This window comes from Elephantulus edwardii, unplaced genomic scaffold (assembly GCF_000299155.1).
Source record: "Elephantulus edwardii isolate Elephantulus edwardi_28Jun2011 unplaced genomic scaffold, EleEdw1.0 scaffold00096, whole genome shotgun sequence".
Taxonomy (NCBI): Eukaryota; Metazoa; Chordata; class Mammalia; order Macroscelidea; family Macroscelididae; genus Elephantulus; species Elephantulus edwardii.
The window spans coordinates 11,006,732-11,028,513 of NW_006399846.1; the positions used below are offsets into that span (position 1 = coordinate 11,006,732).

Consider the following 21,782-nt stretch of genomic DNA (forward strand, 5'->3'; position numbering starts at 1 on the left):
TCTGACCTTCAACCTTGCAGCTTTGGGACAGTGTATAAAGTTCTTTTAGTCCTTCCACTATCACATCTCTTGCAATCCTCTATCCAGCAAATCTGTAAAGACCCTTGGCTCTTGGGATCTCTGGATTCTGCCACCACTGCTGTTGCTACTGCTGTTCTTGCCTGGGTCTCCATCAATCACAATGTAGCCCCAAAGGAAGTTCTGCATTCTCTGCTTCATCTTTCTTGATGGTAGTGAGAGTCTCACAATCTGCCTCTGAACCTGCTTCATTTACACCTGGTGGTTGTTGGTAGGTGCCATTGAGTGGATTACAACTTAGGGCCACCCAATGAACAACGACAGCTCTGAACCTTCCTTATCCTGCATTGTTCTCACAACCTTAGACATGCTTGAGCTGATTGTTATACTCTCTGCGTCAATCCGTGTTGTTGAGGGTATTCCTTGTTTTCTAAACCTTTCTTAGTATGTTTTCCAAGGACTGGCCCCTTCTGACAACATCTGCAACGTATGTGAGAGGAAGTTTCACCACCCTTATTTCTAGTGAGATCTCTAGTTGTCCTTCCTCGGAGATAGACTTTTTGTACTTTCAGTCCACAGCACAGTCAGTACTCTTTTCCAACACCGTAATTCAAAGGCAATGTGAAATGAGGGATAGTGTGAAACACAATGTATATGAACTTTTTAATAAACCAATTTAAAAAAAAGAGCAAAAGATAATTACCAAAATGATGGAGACAGAAAAGACCAAAACAGATGTCAGAAGAGACTCTGAAACTTGCACTAGAGAGAGAAAAACAAAGGGAAATAATGCTGAAGTAAGTGAGATGAACAGAAAATTTCAAAGAATAGCTCAAGAAGACAAAGCAAAGTATCATAACAAAATATTCACAAAACTAGAGTTAGAATACCAAAAGGGAAAAACATGCTCAGCATTTCTCAAGCTGAAAGAACTGAAGAACAAATTCAAATCTTGAGTTTCAATGCTGAAGGATTTAATGGGCAAAATTTTTTATGACTCAGGAAGCATCACAATAAGACAAAAAGAATACACAGAGTCACTGTACCCAAAAGACTTGGTTGACACTGAAACATTTCAGGAAGGAAGCAATCAAGAACCAATTTGAGAAGAAAAAAAAGACCAATTTTAATGAAGGAAGGCAGTCAAGCTGCACTTAAGATATTGGCAAAAAATAAGACCCCATGAATTGATGGATTATCAATTGACATGTATCAACAAACAAACATATCCCTGGGTATGCCAACTAGTCCATGAAACTAAGCCAAGAAATTTGGAAGACAACTACTTGACCAACCTACTGGAAGAGATCCATATTTATTCCCATTCCTGCAAAGAGAATGCAACAGAATATGGACATTATTAAGCAATATCATTAATATCACACTCAAGTAAAATCTTGCTAGAAATTATGCAAAACCTGCTGAAACAATACATCAACAGAGAACTGCCAGAAATTCAAACAAGATTCAAGAAAGGCCTGCAGTACAAGAGATTATCATTGCTGATGTCAAATGGATCTTGGCTGAAAGCAGAGAATAGCAGAAAAATGTTTACTTCTGTTTTATTAGCTGACAGAACAGACTGTATTTGATTGCATGGTTCATGACAAATTTATGACCATTATTGAAAAGAATGGGAATCCCAGAACAGTTAATTGTCCTCATGTGAAATCTATATTTAGACCAAGAAATTATTGTCCAAAAAAACCCAAGAGAACATGGTATGGTATAATATCAGGAAAGGCATGCATCGGGATTGTATCCTTTCTCCATACCTATACAGTCTATATGTTAAGCAAATAATTTTAAAATCTGGACTATATAAAGTTGAGTATGGAATTAGGATTGGAGAAAGACTTACCAACAAAATTCTTTATGCAAAAGACATAATCTTGCTTGCTGAAAGTGAAGGAGACTTGAAACTTGCAACAGAAGATTAAAAACTACAGTCTTCAATATGAATTCTATCTCAACATCAGGAAACAAAAATCTTCACCCTGGGCCAACAGGGAATGTCATGATAGATATAGGTTGGAGTTGTCAGTTATTTAATTTTACTTGAATCCACAGTCAAAACTCATGTACCAGCAATGAAGAAAAGATGCATTGCATTGGGGGAAATCTACTGCCAAGGAAGTCTTCAAAATGATAAAGAACAATGATGTCAGTTTAAATATTAAGATGTACCTGATTACAGAGCATTATGCTGCATGAACTAACTTGGTTTCATAAGGTCAAATATTGAATAAGACCATTATTGTAAAAATAAAAATAAGGATAACTATTAATATGTGTATAAATACCTAAAGAGGGAAAGAGCAGGGGTAGGGGGGCTGAGGGTGGAAAGGGGGAAATCATGAGGTGGCAGAGTTTGGTAGATGAAGAGAAGGAGTGAAGAAATTAGGAAAGACTCAGTGGGGATCTGAAAATATAGGGTACTAGTGGGAATATATAAATGGTGATTACTTTTATAAGACAATGTATGTATGAGAATGTTTGTATGAAACATAATGTGACTGAAAGAATGTGTGAAACACAGTATATATGATTGAAACACAATGTATATAAATTTTGTATGCAAGCCAGTATAAAATAAAAAATTTTTTTTTTAAAGATGTGCTTAATCTAAGCCATGGTATTTTCTATTGCTTCCTATTCTGACTGGAAGAGATCTACATTTGTTCCCATTCCCAAAAAAAGTGACCCAACAGAGTGAGGAAATTATCAAACAATATAATAATATCTGCCAAGAAAACAAAGAGATTCATCCTAGAGAGGGTTAAACCAGGCTAATCCTTGGTGGCAAGGATTCTGGGGCTCCGTCTGGCATACTTTGGACATGTTGTAAGGAGAGACAGGTCCTTGGAGAGGGACATCATGCTTGGTAGGGTAGAGGGACAGCGCAGGAGGGGAAGGAAGACCCTCTATGAGGTGGATTGATTAAGTGACTGGGGTAATCGGGATGGGTGTGTCAGGGGCAATGCTATTGGTACAGGATAGAGCAGGGTTTAGGGCTGTTGTACATAGGGTCGCTGTGAGTCGCAAACAACTTGACGGCACATAACAACAACAACAACAATATCACACACAAGCAAGATTCTGCTGCAGATGATCCAAAAACAACTAGAACAGCACATCTACAGAGAACTACATGAAGTGCAGGCTGGATTTAGAAGAGGCCGTGACACTAGGTATATTATAGATAATGTCAGATGGTTCTTGGCTGAAAGCAGCGAGTACCAGAGGAATGTCTATCTGTGTTTCATTGACTATGCAAAGGCATTTGACTGTACGGATCACAAAAGGACTGTGGCTGACTCAGAAAAATGGGAATCCCAGAATATTAATTTTGCTGTGCTAAACCTATCCTTGGACCAGGCAGCAGTCATCAGAACAGAGCAAGGAAACACTGCATGTTTCAAAATTTGGAAGGGTGTATGCCAGGGATGCATCCTATCTTCATACCTTTTCAATCTATATGCAGAACAGATTTTCCATAAGGCTGAGCTATATGAAGAGAAATGTGACATCAGGATTTGGGGAAGACTCTTCAACAATCTGTGTTATGCAGATGACACAACACTGCTTGCTAAAACCGAGGAGGACCTGAAGCACTTGCTGCAGAAGGTCAAGGACTGGAGAATATGGATTAAAGCTCAACATCAAGAAAACAAAGATTCTCACCACTGGGCCAATTGGTAGCATCAAAATAGATGGTGAAGAGACTGAGATTGTTAACAGCTTGGCTCCACAATCAATCCTCTTGGCACCAGCAGCCAGGAAATTAAAAAAAAATGAATTGCACTGGGCAAAGTCTGCTGTCAGAGACCTCTCTGAAGTACTGAAGATCAATAATGTCAGTCTGGAGACTAAGGTGGGCCTGATCCAGGCCATAGTCTTTGCAATTACTTGCTATGCATCAGAAAGCTGGACAATGACTAGGGATGGTAGAAAGAGAATTGATTCCTTTAAGCTGTGATGCTGGAGAAGAGTATTGAGTATACCATGGACTGCTAGGAGAGGGTGAGACCAGGCTGCTCTTTGGAGGTAAGGATTCTGAAGCTTCATCTGACATACTTTGGACATGTTGCAAGGCAGGACCAGTCCTTGGAGAGGGACGTCATGCAGGAGAGGAAGACCCTTGATGAGATGGATTCAGTGACTGGGGTAATGGGAATAGGTGTGTCAGAGACATTAAGATTGGCAAGGGATAGAGCAGGGTTTATGGCTATTGTACACAGGCTCACTATGAATCGCAGGTGACTCGATGGCACATAACAACAACAACATGCTTCTGAAAATAATGAATAAGGATGATCAAAGAAGAATCAATACTTTTGAATTGTGATGTTGGAAAAGAGTACTGAATATCTCATGGACTGCCAAAAGCACAAACAAGCCTGTCTTGGAGGAAGGGCAACCAAGGTGCTCCTTAAAGGCCACAACGGTGGAACTTTGTTTCACATACATTGGGCATGTTGCCAAGAAGGGTCAGTTCTTGGAAAAAGACATCATACTGGGAGAGGTGGAGGGTAGAGAAAAAGAGGAAGACTCGCAACAAAATGGATTGATACAGTGACACCAACAATTGGCTCAAGTATATTAGAGAGTATGAGGATAGTGCAAGATAGAACAAAAATCAGGTCTGTTATTCAGAGGTTTGCTCTTCTGAGTTGTAGCTGACTCGATGGCATCTAACAACAACATTTAGAATACTTTGGGCTAATTTTTGGAGAGGAATATGATGCTCAGAAAGGCAGAGGGTCAAGGAAGTAGAGGAAGACCTTCAACCAGGTGGATTGACATGGTGACTGGCCCAATGGGCTCTAGTGTGTCAGGAGGTATGAGGATGGCACAAGATAGGACAAGGTTCAGATCTGTTCTTCATAGGATCTCTATGGGTCATACTGAACTCGACAGCACCGAACAACAATGATGCTAAGTTTGTATCAACTTAACTTTTCTAAGTTCAGAAACCCGAGAACATAGAATCACTGTAAAAATTAGAGAAGGCAGCATGGGGATGGCCAAGTCTGACTGCTACTAACTCCATAAAGGCCCACTGTCACCATCAACAAAATTTATAGTACAAAACTTATTCTCATAAGGTCACACATAATCTGTCATGCTATTGTACCTACTTCTACTAATTCAAACGCGATGCTGGTGGGATAGCAGTGAAACTGGACCAGCCGCTTCTTGTTAAATGGATATTTACAAATCCATCAGAACCACCGGTGGCAAATGTATTATGGATGTTGTGGAAGGAAATGGCGTTGACTTGGTAAATCTGCTCAATATTATTCTCTTTTAGTCGGTGGCACTTGAAGGCATACTTCTTCTTCTGCACCTTAGGGCCCTGGTCCAAGTACTCAACAGCCACTCAGCCTTCAATAGAGCCTAGAACATAACCCTGCTTGTTGGGGAAGGCGCCGATGCAGTGGGCCTGCTACTTGAGGCTGGACTCTAAGCTGCTCCACGTAGCCCATGTTCCGAAGGCCCCACCCCAGCACGCGGCGGCCAGCTGTCCCCACAATCAGCCTGTCTGCAGACACTGAGAGTGTGTGCACCTTTTCAGGCTGAGAGAAGGTTCCAGCATTACAAAGAGTTCTGCGATCCCACAATTTGACTGTCTGGTCCCAACTTCCAGGAGCCATCACATTCACTTACGGACAGTATTCAACACATCTGATAGGGGCGATCCAACGAGATTGTCTTGATCAGTCTTCAAGTCGTGCACTTTCAGCTGGTGATCTAAGCCTCCACTCTAGGCATCAGTTGGATGGTGGAAGGCGCAGTCCAGGGCGGCGCCGGTGTGCTGGTGCTTGAGCCGCATGGAGCTGGCCGGCACATTGCAGAGGCACACGGACGTGTCCCAGGAGGACACCAGCAAGAACTGGGAGGTGTTGGGGCTGAACTTCACCGAGGAGATGCCGTCCTCCGGCACATGGTTCAGCTTGAACTCGTGAGCTGGTCATCTTGAGATCCGCGAAGAAGCAAAGGCGCCGTGGCTCTGGCCGCCTGGCTACTCTCAAAGTCCTCACTGTCCATGCATTTTTAAAATCAGCTATCTTTCTGTTTATGCATAGTTTTAAATTACTTTCCAGTGTCTTTTCTCTTTCATCTACTGAACATCCATTAACATTTTTTTTTGCAGGGACTAGTTTAATCTTGACTGATTATTGAGCTTGCAGCTGAAAGAAATCCCATGAAAATTTGCATGACAGTACGACTGACTGGGCCTCATTGAGATTCTGGATCCCTCTATTTAATATTTTAATTATTTCTTTCCAAATGCCAATGCAAGGTTGCCAATAAAGAGGTTCTAGAATAGTCAACATAGCAATATTGAAGTTGTGCTAATTTAAAATTAGCACTGTTGTTGCTAAATGTTAAAATGCTTATCAGATATGTATCAATTTCAAGCCAGATGGGGAAGAAAATGTCACAAATCCAACACAATACCAGTTAGTATTACTGGGGACATTGGTGTGCAATAGCTGCAGACTACTGATATGAAAAAGGAGTGGCTGACTGGGGGAGACTGTACAAAATGTCCAAGGGATTATCTGGTACATTTTTATAACTTCACATGACCTTACAATTATTTAATTATTTGAGGGGGGGAAAGTTAAATATAAACATAAACAGAAATTTGTATTCAATGTTCACAATTTTTCCCAATAGCCAAACAGTGAAAATAACCTAATAATTCATTAACAGAATAATGGGTAAACAAAATCTAGTGTGTATCTCTATCTCTATCTCTGCATCTCTCTGTCTCTCTCTCTCATCTATATCTATATATCTTTATATCTCTATCTCTATCTGTATATCTATATATATCTAATTTCTATCTCTATCTTTATCTCATCTATCTATCTATCTATCTATCTATCTATCTATCTATATATATATATATATATATATCTATATCTATAAATCTATGTCTATATATAACAGAATACTGTTGTCTCTGGGTTCATAAGTCAGTTCCAACTCAGAGCAAGTTTAAGTGCAACAAAGCAAAACACTGTCTAGTTCTGTATCCTTTTCATAATTGCTCCTGTGCTTGAGTTCATTGTATAAACCATGTGACTCCACCGAGTTGAGTATCTTCTTCTTTTTCACTGACCATCTTTTACTTTATCAAGCATGATGTCTTCCTCCAGGGACTGGACACTCCAAAGAATATGTCCAAAGAATGTAAGATAACATCTCACCATAAATGAAGTCCTTGATACTTGTTACAAAATGAGTGAAATTTGAAAACATTATGCTGAGTGAAATAAGTTGGCCACAAGTATTTTGGCTAACACCACTAGCATGTACTAGGCAAATACATAGAGATTAAGGTGTGCCTAAACCAGGCCATGGTCTTCATAATTACTTGCTATGTATCAGAGAGTTTGACAATGACTAAGGATGACAGAAGAAGAATTTATTCCTTTGAGTTGTGGTGCTGGAGAAGAGTATTAAACATACCATAGTCCACCAGGAGAACAAATAAATCCATCTTGAAGAAGTTGAAATAAAGTTTCTCCTTAGAAGCAAAGATTTTGAAGCTTCTTCTCACATACTTTGAGCCATGTGGCCAGGAGGGACCAGTCCTTGGAGAAAGACATGATGCTTGAAAAGAGAGTATAGGACAGTATGTTGTTGTTCTTATTGTTATGTGCTGTTGAGTCACTTGCGACTCATAGCGACCCCATGTACAACAGCCCTAAACCCTGCTCTGTCCTGTGCCAATCGCACTGTCTCTGATATACCCATCCCGACTACCCCAGCCACTGAATCAATCCACCTCATAGAGGGCCTTCCCCTCCTGCGCTGTCCATCAACTCTACCAAGCATTATGTCCCTCTCCAAGGACCGGTCCATCCATGGCCTGTATCAGATGCACCTTAGTCTCCAGAGAGACACCATTGCTCTCCAGTCATTTGGAGAGGTCCTTAACAGCAGACTTTCCCATCACAATCCGTCTTTTAATTTCCTGGCTGCTTGTGCCAAGAGTGTTGACTGTGGAGCCAAGCAAACCAAAGCTGAACAATCTCAACCTCTTCACCATCAATCCTGATGCTGCCAATTGGTCCAGTGGTGAGAATCTTTGTCTTCTTGATATTGAGCCTCAATCCATATTGGAGGCTGCAGTCCTTGACCCTCTGCAGCAAGCGCTTCAGGTCCTTTTCAGTTTCAGCAAGCAGGGTTGTGTCATCTGCATAATACAGATTGTTGATAGATCTTCCACCAATCCTGATGCCACATTTCTCCTCATTAGAGCCCAGCCTCCCAGATAATCTGTTCTGCATACAGGTTGAAAAGGTATGGAGATAGGATACATCCCTGGGACAACACTGATACTAATGGTTAACTCCACAATAAGGGGTATATCTTTCACTTTTTCTATAAAATGCTGGTCTGTCTGATGCTTCTCTAAATCTGAACTTTCAGATTAAGACAGACTAGGAAGAAGGATTGGCCATCCACTTCTGAAATAGCAGGCCTCTGAAAACCCTATGTATTGAACAGTATAGGAGAGGAAAATCCCAGATGAGATGGATTGACATGGTAATTTGGGCAATGTGGTTAGGCGTGTCTGAGTCAGTAAGACTGACTCAGGATAAGGCTCATAGGGTTGCTATGAATTGCAGGCAACTTGATGACACCTAACAACATGTGCTAATTCAATCTAGAATTACCAGCTTCTTGTCTAACTCCAAATTTCTTTGAAAGATTCAGCTCAAATATTATTGTATTTAAGTAGTTTTTTCAGCTTTCTATTCTGTATACCCATTGCACTTTTTACTTCACTACTGAATTGAGGTTTTTCCCTATTTGTCTCCCCCATGAGCCTTTAAAGCACAAAGCACATTTAATATTCTCATAAACGTAAAATCTAGCACAGTTCTAGTGCATAGAGAGCACTTAATGTTGAATAAAGGAAATTAAAAAACCCTCAATTCATTACCATCAAGTCAAAACCAATTCATAGCTGATTCTCCATTGGGTTTCTGAGGCTGTTAATTGCATGGGAAGAAACTGTCCGTCTTTCTCCCTCTGAGCCTCTGGTGAATTCATGTCATCAAAAAGGTATGGTATTGGGGTTAGCAGCGCAAGTCCCTATAGACCAGGCCGCCAGAGCTTCCTGAAGGAAAGAATGGTAGTAAGCAAATTGGCAGGAAATCAATTGAAGGCAAAACATCAGTGTTTAACTGCAGTTGAATGGTCCTAATTAAGCCATTTCATGGGCTTTCTTTCTTTGAGATATAGTTCACATACCATAAAGCACACACTTTGAAAGTACACAGTCCACTGGTTTTCAGTATAAGCACAAGGTTGCATCACCACTACCACTGTTGTTGCTGTTGTTGTTGAGTACTGTAGAATTGGCATCGACCCATAGCTGACCCTCCAAAGGGTTTTCAGAAGCAGTTCATTGCATGGTGGGAGATGTGCTACTTGATTTTAATTCCAGCATTCCAAACAGAAACTCTGTACCCATTAACAATGGATATTCCTTCTCTATGCCCCTGGCAACTATTAATCAACCTTTTGTTTCCAAAGATTTGCCTATTCTGGACATTTTGTGTAAATGCAATCTATCAACATGCAGCCTTTTGGTCTTTGTGTCATTTGCTAACATGTTTTTAAAGTTAGTCCTTGTAGCCATTCCTTTTAGCTGATGAATAATATCTAATTGTGTGTATGGGGAAAACCCCTACATACGATTTCATATGGGTAGACATTTAAGTGATTTCCATTTCTTACCATCATGAATGATACTATTGTTTATATCTGAGTTTTCATGTGAACATATATTTCCAACTCCCTTGAGTATACACCTAGGAATAGAACTTCTGGGTCATTTGTTAACAGAACCTCTGGGTGATTTGAGAACTTTGTTTACAGTTTTTAGGAACTACCAAACTGTTTTCCAAAGCAGCTGTACAATTTTTATATCTCACCAGCAGCTACAGTGAACATTAATATGTACAAAACTCGATGTATGAGCTCTGGGGACCTAGTGGCAAGAAGTTGTGCTGCAATCCCAAAGGCATGCAGTTTGAAACCACCAGCTGCTCCACAGGAGAAGGATGGGCAATCTCCTCCTGTGCTATTAACTGCCTCTGAAAACCTGCCAGAGGGTCATCTATGGGTCGGTTTTGTGTTGTTTTTATTTTATTTTATTATTTTTATGTGAGTGTACCGTCAAATCAGATCTGACTGGTACAGGAGGAGATTGTCCCTCCTTCCCCGGCAGAGCATCTGGTGGATTCGAACCGTGCGCCTCTGGGATTGTGGTTGCAGCTCCTTGCCACTAGACCACCAGAGCTCCCCATAAGGTTGTGGTTGGTTGTTTTGTTTTTTTAAATTTTATTATTTTTGGTTTTGATTCTATGGTATATAACAACAACAAGAAGAGGTTTTCCATATCTGTGAGAACATTTGTTGTTGTCTTTTTTATTATCGTCATTCTAGTGCATGTGAAGTGGTACCTTATTGTGGTTCTTATTTGCATTTTTGAAAAAGCTAATGATGCTGGACAACTTTTCATGTCTTATTGACCTTTTGTTTTTCTTCGGGAATAGGTCGACTCATACCTGTTGTCCAATTTTGACTGGCTGCTTTCCCCCCCGCCCCCATTGAGTTGTGAAAGACTGTTATCTACTCAGTACACAAGATTTTTAGATATTATTGGTGGTCTTATGCAGTGTTTGTCCTTATGAGACTGTGTTAGTTCACTCACCATTATGTTCTCCCAAATTACATAGTATTTTTCAAAATCAGTGCTCCTGAGTGCTGTATAGTATTCCACTGGAGAATGTACCACAATTTCTCAATCCATTCAGTTATGGCTGGACATTTGGGCTATTTCCATGTTCTTGCAATAGTGCTGCTATGAACACTGGTGTACAAAATACCGCATAAGACTATTATTGTAAAAATAGATGGATAATTAGTAAAACATGTACAGGAACTCAAGGGGGAGAGGGAGGCGTGGAGGGGTGAGGATAGGTAGAGGTGAAACCACAGGGCTGCACAGTTTGGTAGGTGGAAGGAGGGAGAAAAGCAAATGAGAAAAATCTGGGTGTAAAGACAGGGTAATAATGGGCTAGGTCCAATGGTGATTATTAATGTTATAAAACATAATGCATGGGAATGATTGTATGAAACACAATGTCAATGAAAAATAATATGAAACACAATATATAAACTGTAAGAAAATAAATTTTAAAAAATAATGTAAAATAATATATATGAATGTATGAAACAGAAGGTAAATGAAAGATGGTATAAAACACATTGTATATAAACAAAACATAAAGTAAAGGGATTATTATGTGAAAAACCAATACAAAATACTTTTTAAATGCTAAAAAATGTTTTGAGGTAGCTCTGGTGGCCTAGTGGCAAGAAGCTGAAGTGCAATCCCAGAGGTACGCAGTTTGAATCCACCAGATGCTCTGCTGGAGATGGAAGGGCAATCTGCTCCTGTACCAATCAGATCCGTTTGACGGTACACACACAAAAATAATAAAATAAAGAGCCTGTGGTTCGCCACGCCCTGTGCAAACAAAGGCCGGTCTGTGCAAAAAAAAAAAAGTAAATAAAATTATATATAAAAAGGTCTGTTTTGGAAAGGCTGAAACCAAGTCTTTCCTTGGAGACGAGGATTTTGAAGCTCCATCTCGCTTATTTTGGGCACGTGGTCAGGAGAGATCGCTCCTTGGAGAAGGACATCATGCTATGAAGGATGGACGGACAGCACAGGAGAAGGAGACCCCGGATGAGGTGGAATGATACAATAACTGGGGTGATGGGGGTTGGCGTGTCGGAATTAGTGAGACTGGCTCAGGACAGGAAAGAGTTCAGAGCTGTCGTACATAGGGTCGCTATACATCACGGGCAACTCAATGGCACATAACAACAACATATTATGACAGTTTTAGAAGTAAGAGTGGCATCCACTTTCTAAACAACATGCCTCTGGAAACTCTATGAACTTTAATAAATGTCAAAAGTTGTAGAGGGGCTTCAGGCCTTTTGTTCATAGAGTTACTATGTGTCGTGCTTGATTTGAAGGCAATCAACACCACCACCACAATGAAAACGCACTAGGGAAAAGTCACGGACAGTAATAATTATCCACATAAAACTACTGAATTAAAAAAAGTCATTGCAACTGAGGTCAGGCCAGGATTTTTGCAGCCATTGGTAGTAGGAATGAGTCATATGTACAACAGGCTGATCTCGAAGATTTCTGTTTACTCTGAAGTTTTATGATTAAATAAGTCTTTATGCTTTGTTGTTATGTGCCATCAAGTCACCTGCAACTCATGGCGACCCTATGTACAACAGCCCTAAACCCTGCTCTATACTGTGCCAATCGCACTGTCTCTGACACACTTATCCCTATTAACCCAGTAACTGAACCAGTCCATCTCATCAAGGATTTTCCTCTTGTGCTGTACCTCCACCTTACCAAGCATGACGTCCCTCTCCAAGTCCTGATCCCTCCTTGCAACATTTCCAAAGTATGTCAGATGAAGCTTCAGAATCCTTGCCTCCAAGGAGCAGTCTGGTCTCATCCTCTCTATGACGAACCTGTTTGTTTCCCTAGAAGTCCGCTCTTCTCCAGCACCACAGCTCAAAGGCATCAATTCTCCTTCTATCATCCCTAGTCATCCAGCTTTCTGATGCATAGCAAGTAATTGCAAAAACTATGGCCTGGATCAGGCACACCTTAGTCTCCAGACTGACATCGTTGCTCTTCAGTACTTTGGAGACATCTCTTGACAGCAGATTTTCCTGGCTGTCGGTACCAAGATTGTTGATTGTAGAGCCAAGCAAACTAAAGCTGTTAGCAATTTCAATCTCTTCCTCATCTATCATAATGTTGCCAATTCGCCTAGTGGTGAGAATCTGTTTTCTTGATGTTGAGCTTCAACCCATATTCAATTATGCTTTACCAACAGCAAAAAAGCAAGAGTGATGAAGTAAGTATTAGGACAAAAGGAAGACCCAACTACTTACAGAAATCCTTCTAAGTCTGGGGGATGGATTCTCCGGAGGTTTCTACCCAATTAATCAATGACAGAAACAGACACGCCATTTTCAAACACTCATTGCTGAGAAGTCAGAACTGAGCCATTGCTGACCTTCCACAGGGTGTCCATCTCAGGAGGCTGTAAATCTCAAGGCAGAAGAGTGTCTACCTTTCCTGTGAGTTGCTAGTGGAGTCAAACGAAGCTCCAGAGACTTAGCCTTTGTGTTAGCGCCCAGCTCCCCGTGGACCATGCCTCCAGGGCACCTTGACATGCTCGTACTCGTATTTTTTTTTTAAAAAGTAACATCTCTTATTGGCAGCTCCAGCACTACTTTTCTTAAATTGGAAGCATAAATACAACTATAAAAATATGAGCTCTTTCCTTCATCTTAGATAAACCAGAGTTATGTCATCTTAAACTGAGACCACTAATACTATAACGATTCATGTTCCTCTATCATTCATAGCATTTTCCAGGAAAGGCTAGCCCTTGGAGAGGGACATCATGCTTGGGAAGGTAAAGGGACAGCAAAAGAGAGGAAGTCCCTCAACCAGGTGGACTGACAGTGACTGCAGCAATGAGCTCAAATGTGGCAGACTGTGAGGATGGCACAGGATACAACAGGGTTGAGATCTGTTGTTCATAGAATTGCTGAGTCATATTTGACGACTCCTAATGACAATTTACAAACTAAGACCCTCTCCAGAGACTATCTACATGCACACATAATTATTTTGCCTCTAAATGGACAATTTGCCTAGAGAAAATATTCAGAGATTCACAAAAAGCACCAAATATTGATGTCATCACCTTTATCTTGCTACCTTCAACACCAAACAATTTACTGACTTCATAGGTCACAGAACAAGTAAGTAAACTGGGATAAACGAGACATTAATAACAAATATTAATATAAAGTGTGATTTTAATAAGAAATACAGAAATGCACACGTAGTATTAAGTATTTTATTTATAATTTAGCATATACAAATTATGTTTAAAAAAGAACCTATATTAATAGCTAAATGTTCAGGGCTTCATACTAAAATTCTTGCCAAAGTGGCACCTTTGTACAATGAAACCTGAGAGCTGGAACTCAGTGGGACTCCCTTGCCAATTTTCTACCTTTGACAGTGTTAAGTCTTACCACTTGTTAAATTGGTTTTTTTGTCAAAAATACTTTCCCCCCTTCTCTTACAGGTTTCCATCTCACACAGGCTTTTGTAGGATTCACTGTATTTCTAAAAAAATTACCTTGAGAATAATGTCTTTAGTGCCCTCTGGTGACACTTTATGAGACTGGGTAGATGAAAAAGGTAAGGACGGCCCCAGAGACCATTAATGAATAAAATGTAATAGCAGAATGTGACAGGTTGTGATTTGCCACCTTTCCCTCGACCTCAGAGCAAAACAACCTGAGGGAAGGTACTCTACCCCCAACACACCCCACCAGGCTCACAGGAAAAACACTTCCTTCCTAAGTTTTTATTATCATCATCTTTAAAACAAAGCCAAAAACAAAACAAAAACTGTCAATATAAGCAAGAGAAATAATATAGAGGGGAAAAACCCTAAGTAAATTCGGTTATATTACAGAAGAAACCCCAGGAAAAGGTTAACAGGACAGTTTAGGGAGCAATTTAAACTTTCTCAGTAGCCTCTTTTTCTGTCTTCCACTTGTAGGGGAAGATCATTCTCTGGGGTTTCAGGAAGCAGAGTTCAGGTGGGGCTATTTTCTAAGGCAGACATCAACAGAGTCGAAGTTCATTCTCCAATCCAAACAACTTGGACTTAAGGTTCTTCAGTTCTCCTTGAATCTTATGTGCCCGTTTATTGCTGTCACGGACCTCACACAGCATGGCAAGGTCCTGGTCTGTCTGGACTTTAAGTGTGGTCTAGAAGTTGAGGGGGGAAAGAAACAAAAGGAGAAATGATTATAGCATATAACAGAGGAGGCACGTGCATATCTGCTGGTCCTTTTTTATGAACTCAACCTTGAGCTTGTTAAAATTCACTGAATAAGTTTTAAAAAAAAAAATACTGAATTCAAGCAGAAAAGGTATAGAGTTCTTTGTTTTCCTCCTAAATAGTAAAGGAACTTTGAAACAGAGATTAATAAGAAAAAGGGTAAAAAAAAAAAGTAATGTTAAAAATATTATGGTAAATTTGCCAAAGAGAAGACACTGTCTTCTTTTCTCTAATTAATCTTGTGAGGAATCTAGTGATCATTTAGGATATGGGCTGACTCGTTAAATATCTTTTAGAAGACTTCTGATTCTAAGTAAAGCTGCATTTGATTAAGAAAATGGCTTTATTACTTACTCACTTTCCTCATTTGTAAAACAGACATAATTCTTCAATCCTACTTCTTGAAATAGGAGGGATGTTAATTGCTGTCAGCTTAGATGGAGTGAAACTTTTAACTCAGCTCTTAATTCTTTCTATTTTTCTCTAGTGTGTAATTTTTACTGAAAGTTAGAGGAAGCTGATTCATTAGAACAGTACCTAGCATTGGGGGAAACAGTGCTTTCTTCTGAGGAAGACTCTTCATGACTATTTACTGATTTCCCTCCCTTTTTTACCCTTTTCCGTAAGTTAGAATCAGCAGTTACCTTATATAGCATTTGTTCCAAGTCTTTAAGTTTCTGCCGGAGACTTCTAATATCTGTCTTAAAGCCTTCTACTTCCAAGATACGCCTGTTCTCCAGGGCCTCGTAGCGTTTTGTCATTACTTGCAAACGCCTCCCCATCTTGTTAGTGCGATCCTAAATATGCAGAAATGGAAGGGCATTTATGAAGATGAGGAAGGCAGTGGCCTGAGCTATCTATACCTCCCATTCCAGCCTGAGTGACAGAGAATTTTGAACCTTGAAGATCTCTCTTCTCATGCCTTCTTCCTCACGAATCCGGGCAAGTTCTTCTTCCAGAGCAATGCACTGTTCTTGGTACATACTGGACAGTTTTTTCTCTTGTACTAACTTATCTTTCAGGATCTGCAGGCCAAAGAGGGAGAGGGGGAACAAAGCACAAAACCACACTATCAGTTCTATAATGTAAGTTAATTCAAATAGCACTTTAATAAAGAAAAGATACGATTTCCAGAAATACACAATGAATTAAGGAGAAAACAGTAAGGAAGTTATCTGGAGATTTCTTTTCTTGGGGAGTGCAAGAGAGGATACTTCTTAGTACATGAAAGAAATACTTTAAAATCAGACAAGAATTTTTGGCTCCATGAAGAGTCCAAAATTTGTACTAAGTAAGATATCAAAATATATTATTTTGGGACACATTTCTGAAAATAAAAATTATCAGCAACATTTATTATCTATGCTCCACTGAGCGGACAGAATGATCTTTTAAAAGATTAAATCACATCATGCCATGTCTTTGCAAAAGTTCCTTACTATGACTGAAAGGCCCTCTGTGATTGGCCGCTGTCTATCATATGCCATCTCCTCTTTGCTTAGTCCTCTGTAACCAACCTAACATCCTTCCTGTGCCTTTAATATACCCCAGACCCTTTAAACGGGCTTTCCCCTGTCTGGATGCTCTTCCACTAGGCATGCAGATAAGCTTAAGGTCTTGGTAAAACACCACTACTTAAGACTTACTAAGAGTGTTCTCATTCTACCTGTCTGAAAGTTAGTGTCTGGCAACGACTTTTCTTCATATAATCCTGTTTATTCCTTTGACATCACTTCTTTTGCACCCTGTAATTTTCTTATAGGCTAATGTTCAAACATGCTTTCTGGCCTATTAAAATGCAAACTCCATGATAGCAGATCGTGTCTAGCTTATTTCTGCTGTAGCCTAAAGAATACAAGAAATATTTGTTGAATGAATAAACGAGAAACTGAATTTTCTAAATCTCCACACACTGTGACTCTGATACTTATTTTTTGAGGTTGCTGCTATAAAAGCTTAGAACAAAGGGATCAGGTATGAAAATTCTTATGTCCTTTGAAATTCCTATTTCGTTCAACTCTTCTGGGGGTGGGGAGGGAAGAGGAAGAAACTACCTTGATATATTCATTTTGTTTATGATGACTCTGATGTCCAACAGGCCAAACTTTTCCAGCTTTGTCTTCTTTCTTTTTACACTGCACTCTGCATTGTTTTATTTTTGATATCAAATAATCCTTTTCAAGCATCCATGAGTTTTCCTTGTGTTGGTTTTCAAGTCTGAGTTGTAAAAAGTCTTTGGTGCTTTCATACAGCAAATCTTGGGTGTGATGGAGACTATGAGAGAAAGTTCAGAGGTGAGCATGAATACGCTGACACAACACATCTCATTCACAAGATAATTCCAAACAAAAGAAGACAGAGGTTCTTCTAAAACTGTGTACTACATAAATTCTGTAAAATATTATTGGCACTTTGAAAAAGATATCTGGTCAGATCACTTTCAATCTTCTAGGATAACTGGGTTTTTACTAGGTTTTACCCAGAAACTATATGGTTCCAATGAAGAGCGAACCAAGGTGTTCTGACTGAGGGTCAACACCAAGTTCTAAAATGTCAAAACAGTTTTGCTTTTGTGAATGCTGTGCTCCATGTATGATTTATTCTAAATCAAATCTTATCATTTCCTTCTTTCAAGACCAAAGCCTTCTATGAAATCATCCTGACCACTTCAGCCCATTTTAACTTCTTCATTCTCTGACATTAAAAGATGGAAGAAGTTCACTGAATAACTATACCAGAAAGAATTGGCCGACAAATTGTCATGAAACTACATGTGATCAAGAGGCGATGGTGATGAAAAAGTTCAAGCTGATCTGAAGAAAAAAGCAAAAAACAAGACCCCAGATACCAACTGATATATTTCAGCAAACAGATACTGCCCTAGATGTCCTCACCAGGTTGTGCCAAGAAATCTGGAGAACAACTACCTGGCTAACAGATTGGATTGGAAGAGATCATATTTATTCCCATTCCAAAAAAAAAAGAGACCCGACACAGTGTGGAAATTATCGGACGATATCACTAATATGACACGTAAGCAAAATTTTGCTGAATGAATGAAAACCCAACTCTTCTGTAAACTTTCATTAAAATCACAATAAAAAAGAAAAGATTATACAAAAATGAATGGAATAGCACATTAACAGAAAACTGCCAGAAGTGCAGGCTGGGTTTAGAACAGGTACTAGGGATATTATAGCTAAAGTTAGATGGATCTTGGCTGAAAGCAGAAAGTACCAGAGGAATGTCTGTGTTTTATTGACTATGCAACGGCATTTGACTCTATAGATCACAAGAAATTGTGGAGAACCTTGAAAAGAATGGGAACCCCAGTACAGTTGACTGTGCTCATGCAAAACCTATACTTGGACAAGGAAGAAGCTGTTAGAACAGAGCAAGGCAACACTGCAAATCAAGAAAGGAGTGGATCAGGGATGCATCTCGTCTCCATACCTTTTCAATCTGTATGTGGAACAGATCATTTGGAAGGCTGGACTTTATGAGGAGGAATGTGGCATCAGAATTGGATAAAGACTCATCAACAACCTACATTATACAGATGATACAACCCTGCTCGCTGAAACTGAAGAGATCTGAAGGGTTTGCTGCAAAAGATAAAGGACTGTAGTTTTCAATATATATTAAAGCTCAAAATCAAGAAAACAAAGATTCTCACCACTGGGCCAATTGGCCAAACCATGATAGATGGAGAAGAGATTGAGATTGTTAACAATTTCAGCTTCCTCAGTTCCACAATCAACACTCTGGGCAGCAGCAGTCAGGAAATCAGAAGACAAACTGCACTGGGGAAATCTGCTGCCAGAGACCTCTTCAAAGTGCTAAAGAGCAACAGGGTCCCTCTACAGACTAAGGTGCACCTTATTTATGACTTGGTCTTTGCAATTACTTGCTATGAGTCAAAGAGCTGGACAATGACCAAGGATAAAGGAAGAAGAATCAATGCCTCTGAATTGTGGTGCTGGAGAAGAGTATTGAACATACCATGGGCTGCCAAGAGAACAAAGATGTCTGTACTGTTGTTGTTGTTATGTGCCATCGAGTTGCATGCAACTCATAATGACCCTATGTACAACAGCTCTAAACTCTGCTCTGTCCTGTGCCAATCTCATCGTCTCTGACACACTCATCCCGATTGCCCCAGTCACTGAATCAATCCACCTCCCAGAGGGCCTTCCCCTCCTGCACCTGCCCTTCACCCTCCCAAGCATGATGTCCTTCTCCAAGGACCGGTCTCTCCTTACATCATGACCAAAGTATGTCAGATGAAGCCTCAGAATCCTGGCCTCCAAGGAGCAGCCTGGTTTAAGCCTCTCCAGGATGAATCTGTTTGTTTTCTTTGCAGTCCATGGCACTCTCAGCACTCTTCTCCAACACCAAAGCTCAAAAGCATCAATTCTCCTTCTATCCTCCCTGGTCATTGTCCAGCTCTCTGACACATAACAAGTGATTGCAAAGACCATGGCCTATACCAGATGCACCTTCGTCTCCAGAGACACACTGTTGCTCTTCATGTCTGTGCTAGACAGGGTGAAATGAAGCTGCAACTTAGAGGTAAGGATTTTGAAGCTCCATTTAACATACTTTGGACATGTGGCCAGAAGGAGCCAGTCCATGAAGAAAGTCATCATGCTTAGCAAGTCAGAGGGACAGCGCAAGAGAGGAAGACCCTAGATAAGCTGGATTGACACAGTACCTGGGCAATGGGGTAGGTGTGTTGGGAGACAGTGAGACTGGTTCAAGATAGGGTGGAGTTCAGAGCTATTGTACAGAGGGTTGTTTACAGCACATAACAACAATAATAACAGTCTCTGAAACCCTCTAAATGAATTATAATCTATATTACATAACTCAGAACTTGCTTATATACTATGTCAGGTTCTAACTGTCAACATGTGTGTTCTCCTGAGCTGACTAAAAGGATCTGTATCTTAAGTTTTCATTCATTTTCCCATCATTATTATCCGACTGTCAAGGACAGTACCAACCACTTGATATATAGAAGGCACTGAAGAGATTCCTGCTATTTCTTGAAATTTAGGAACAGATAAACAATTTTTCAAAATATTTTCAAAGAAGACTATATCTAGAAGTTAGCAATTCATCATTGTAACATAAACAGCTAGGAAAATATTGTAATGCTTATAAAATTACTACATACCATGAAACAGTTTCTATGGTTTTTCTAAGCAACAAGTAATGTCAGATCCATTTAATCCTTTTTATAAGTGAGAGAGTATACAGATAAGGGAGAAATGATATCATGCTGCTTGGCACAAAGAATACATATCATCAGATAAATATGTATACTTATTCAGGTATATGTGTACATATAAGGAGAGTGAAACTGCTTCAGTTACCACAAAAATATCAAAATATCTCCTGCTTTCAATGAGTTATTTTATTCTGTCTCACATTATGTTCTCTATTACAATCTTTAAAAGCATAGTCTTGTTAATGTACAAATGGCTTGAATGTAACACACAAAGGGCAGTTGTTAATGGCCTTGGACTCCATGCTACTCAATATCCTTAGGATGATCTACTTAATAGAAGGCATGAGTTATATGCTCAAATATGCAGATGGTGCGAAATTAGGGTGTTATTAAAATTCTGGAAGGCAGAGATAAAATTACAAATGACTATAGAAATTTAGAATACTAGTCCTCTGAAAACAATTAAAATCAGTCAAAAATCAAGATGCTATGCTTGAGTACAAAATTTAAAAAAAGCAACAAAACACAGAGAAACTGTTGTTGTGATCCTCCGGCCCGAACTGACCCATAGCTGACCCTCCAGCGGGTTTTCAGAGGCAGTTAATCACATGGCAGTAGATCGCCCATTCTTCTAGCAAAATAAAAACATATCTTCAAGTGTTCAGTGAATGTTTATTGCGGGCCTGTGCTCTAGGGAGGGCAGAGTTGGGAACAAAGACATACTTATTAGACAGTGATTGTTATTAGAGAGGCACCTAATCACTCTGGGGATGTGGAAGATGAAGAATTTGCCTGGGAAAATCTCAAAGCAGGGGTGACAGGCAGTGTGGATCCTGGGGCCTGCCATAAACAACCGTTATTATTTGTCTGGCTAAAGCATAACGTTAACTACATCACAGGGCAATAGGACTTGAGACTGTAAAGTTAATTTGCTGCCAGATGAGGAGTTCCTAATAGCTCAGGCTCAAATATTAGGATAAGGTGAATAGGGAGCTACCACTGTTTTTAAGCCTTAGTAATTCCTGGTGTGACGGCTGTCTCATAGCAGTTAGAAAGGCTGTAAAAGACCAGACATAGAACAGTTAGATCACCAATAACAAAAGGATAGAGCTGCAACAATTAGCAAGAACAAGAGAACAGAGAATGGATTTAAGAGGCTTCTCAAGCACACACTTGGTAAGATTTGGAATTGGGAAATAAGAGAGTGGGAAGGTGAGGATGACTCTGAGGTTTCAAGCTTGGAAACCAGGTGAATGTGATGTTTTAAATTAAATGGAAAATAGAAGGAAGTAGTAGGTTTGTGGGAGCTCCGGTGGCGAAGTCAGTAGGCAGCTGTGCTGCTCACCCACACCTCACTGGTGGTTTGAATTCACCAGGAGCTCCATGGCAGAAAGATGGACCATCTTCTCCCAAGCAATTTAAAGCCCTGGAAATCCTAAGGAGAGTAAGCTATGAGTTGGTTCCAAGGCAATGACAACGAGACACGAGACAGTGAGTAATAGGGTTGAGATGAG

The 21,782-nt window shown here is 39.9% G+C and overlaps 1 protein-coding gene and 1 pseudogene across 1 annotated transcript in view; both read right to left on the minus strand.

The window, feature by feature from the left end:
- Positions 1–5,141: 5,141 nt before the first annotated feature.
- Positions 5,142–13,338, minus strand: LOC102848021 (annotated as a pseudogene).
- Positions 13,339–14,815: 1,477 nt separating this feature from the next.
- CCDC77 (coiled-coil domain containing 77) overlaps positions 14,816–21,782 on the minus strand; it is a 37,038-nt gene continuing 30,071 nt past the window's right edge. The window contains exons 7-10 of the mRNA XM_006891377.1: positions 17,090–17,309; positions 15,935–16,060; positions 15,680–15,832; positions 14,816–14,962 (exon numbers count right to left, since the gene is read on the minus strand). Coding sequence (XP_006891439.1) covers positions 14,816–14,962; positions 15,680–15,832; positions 15,935–16,060; positions 17,090–17,309 — 646 coding nt within the window. The remainder of the gene's footprint in view (positions 14,963–15,679; positions 15,833–15,934; positions 16,061–17,089; positions 17,310–21,782) is intronic.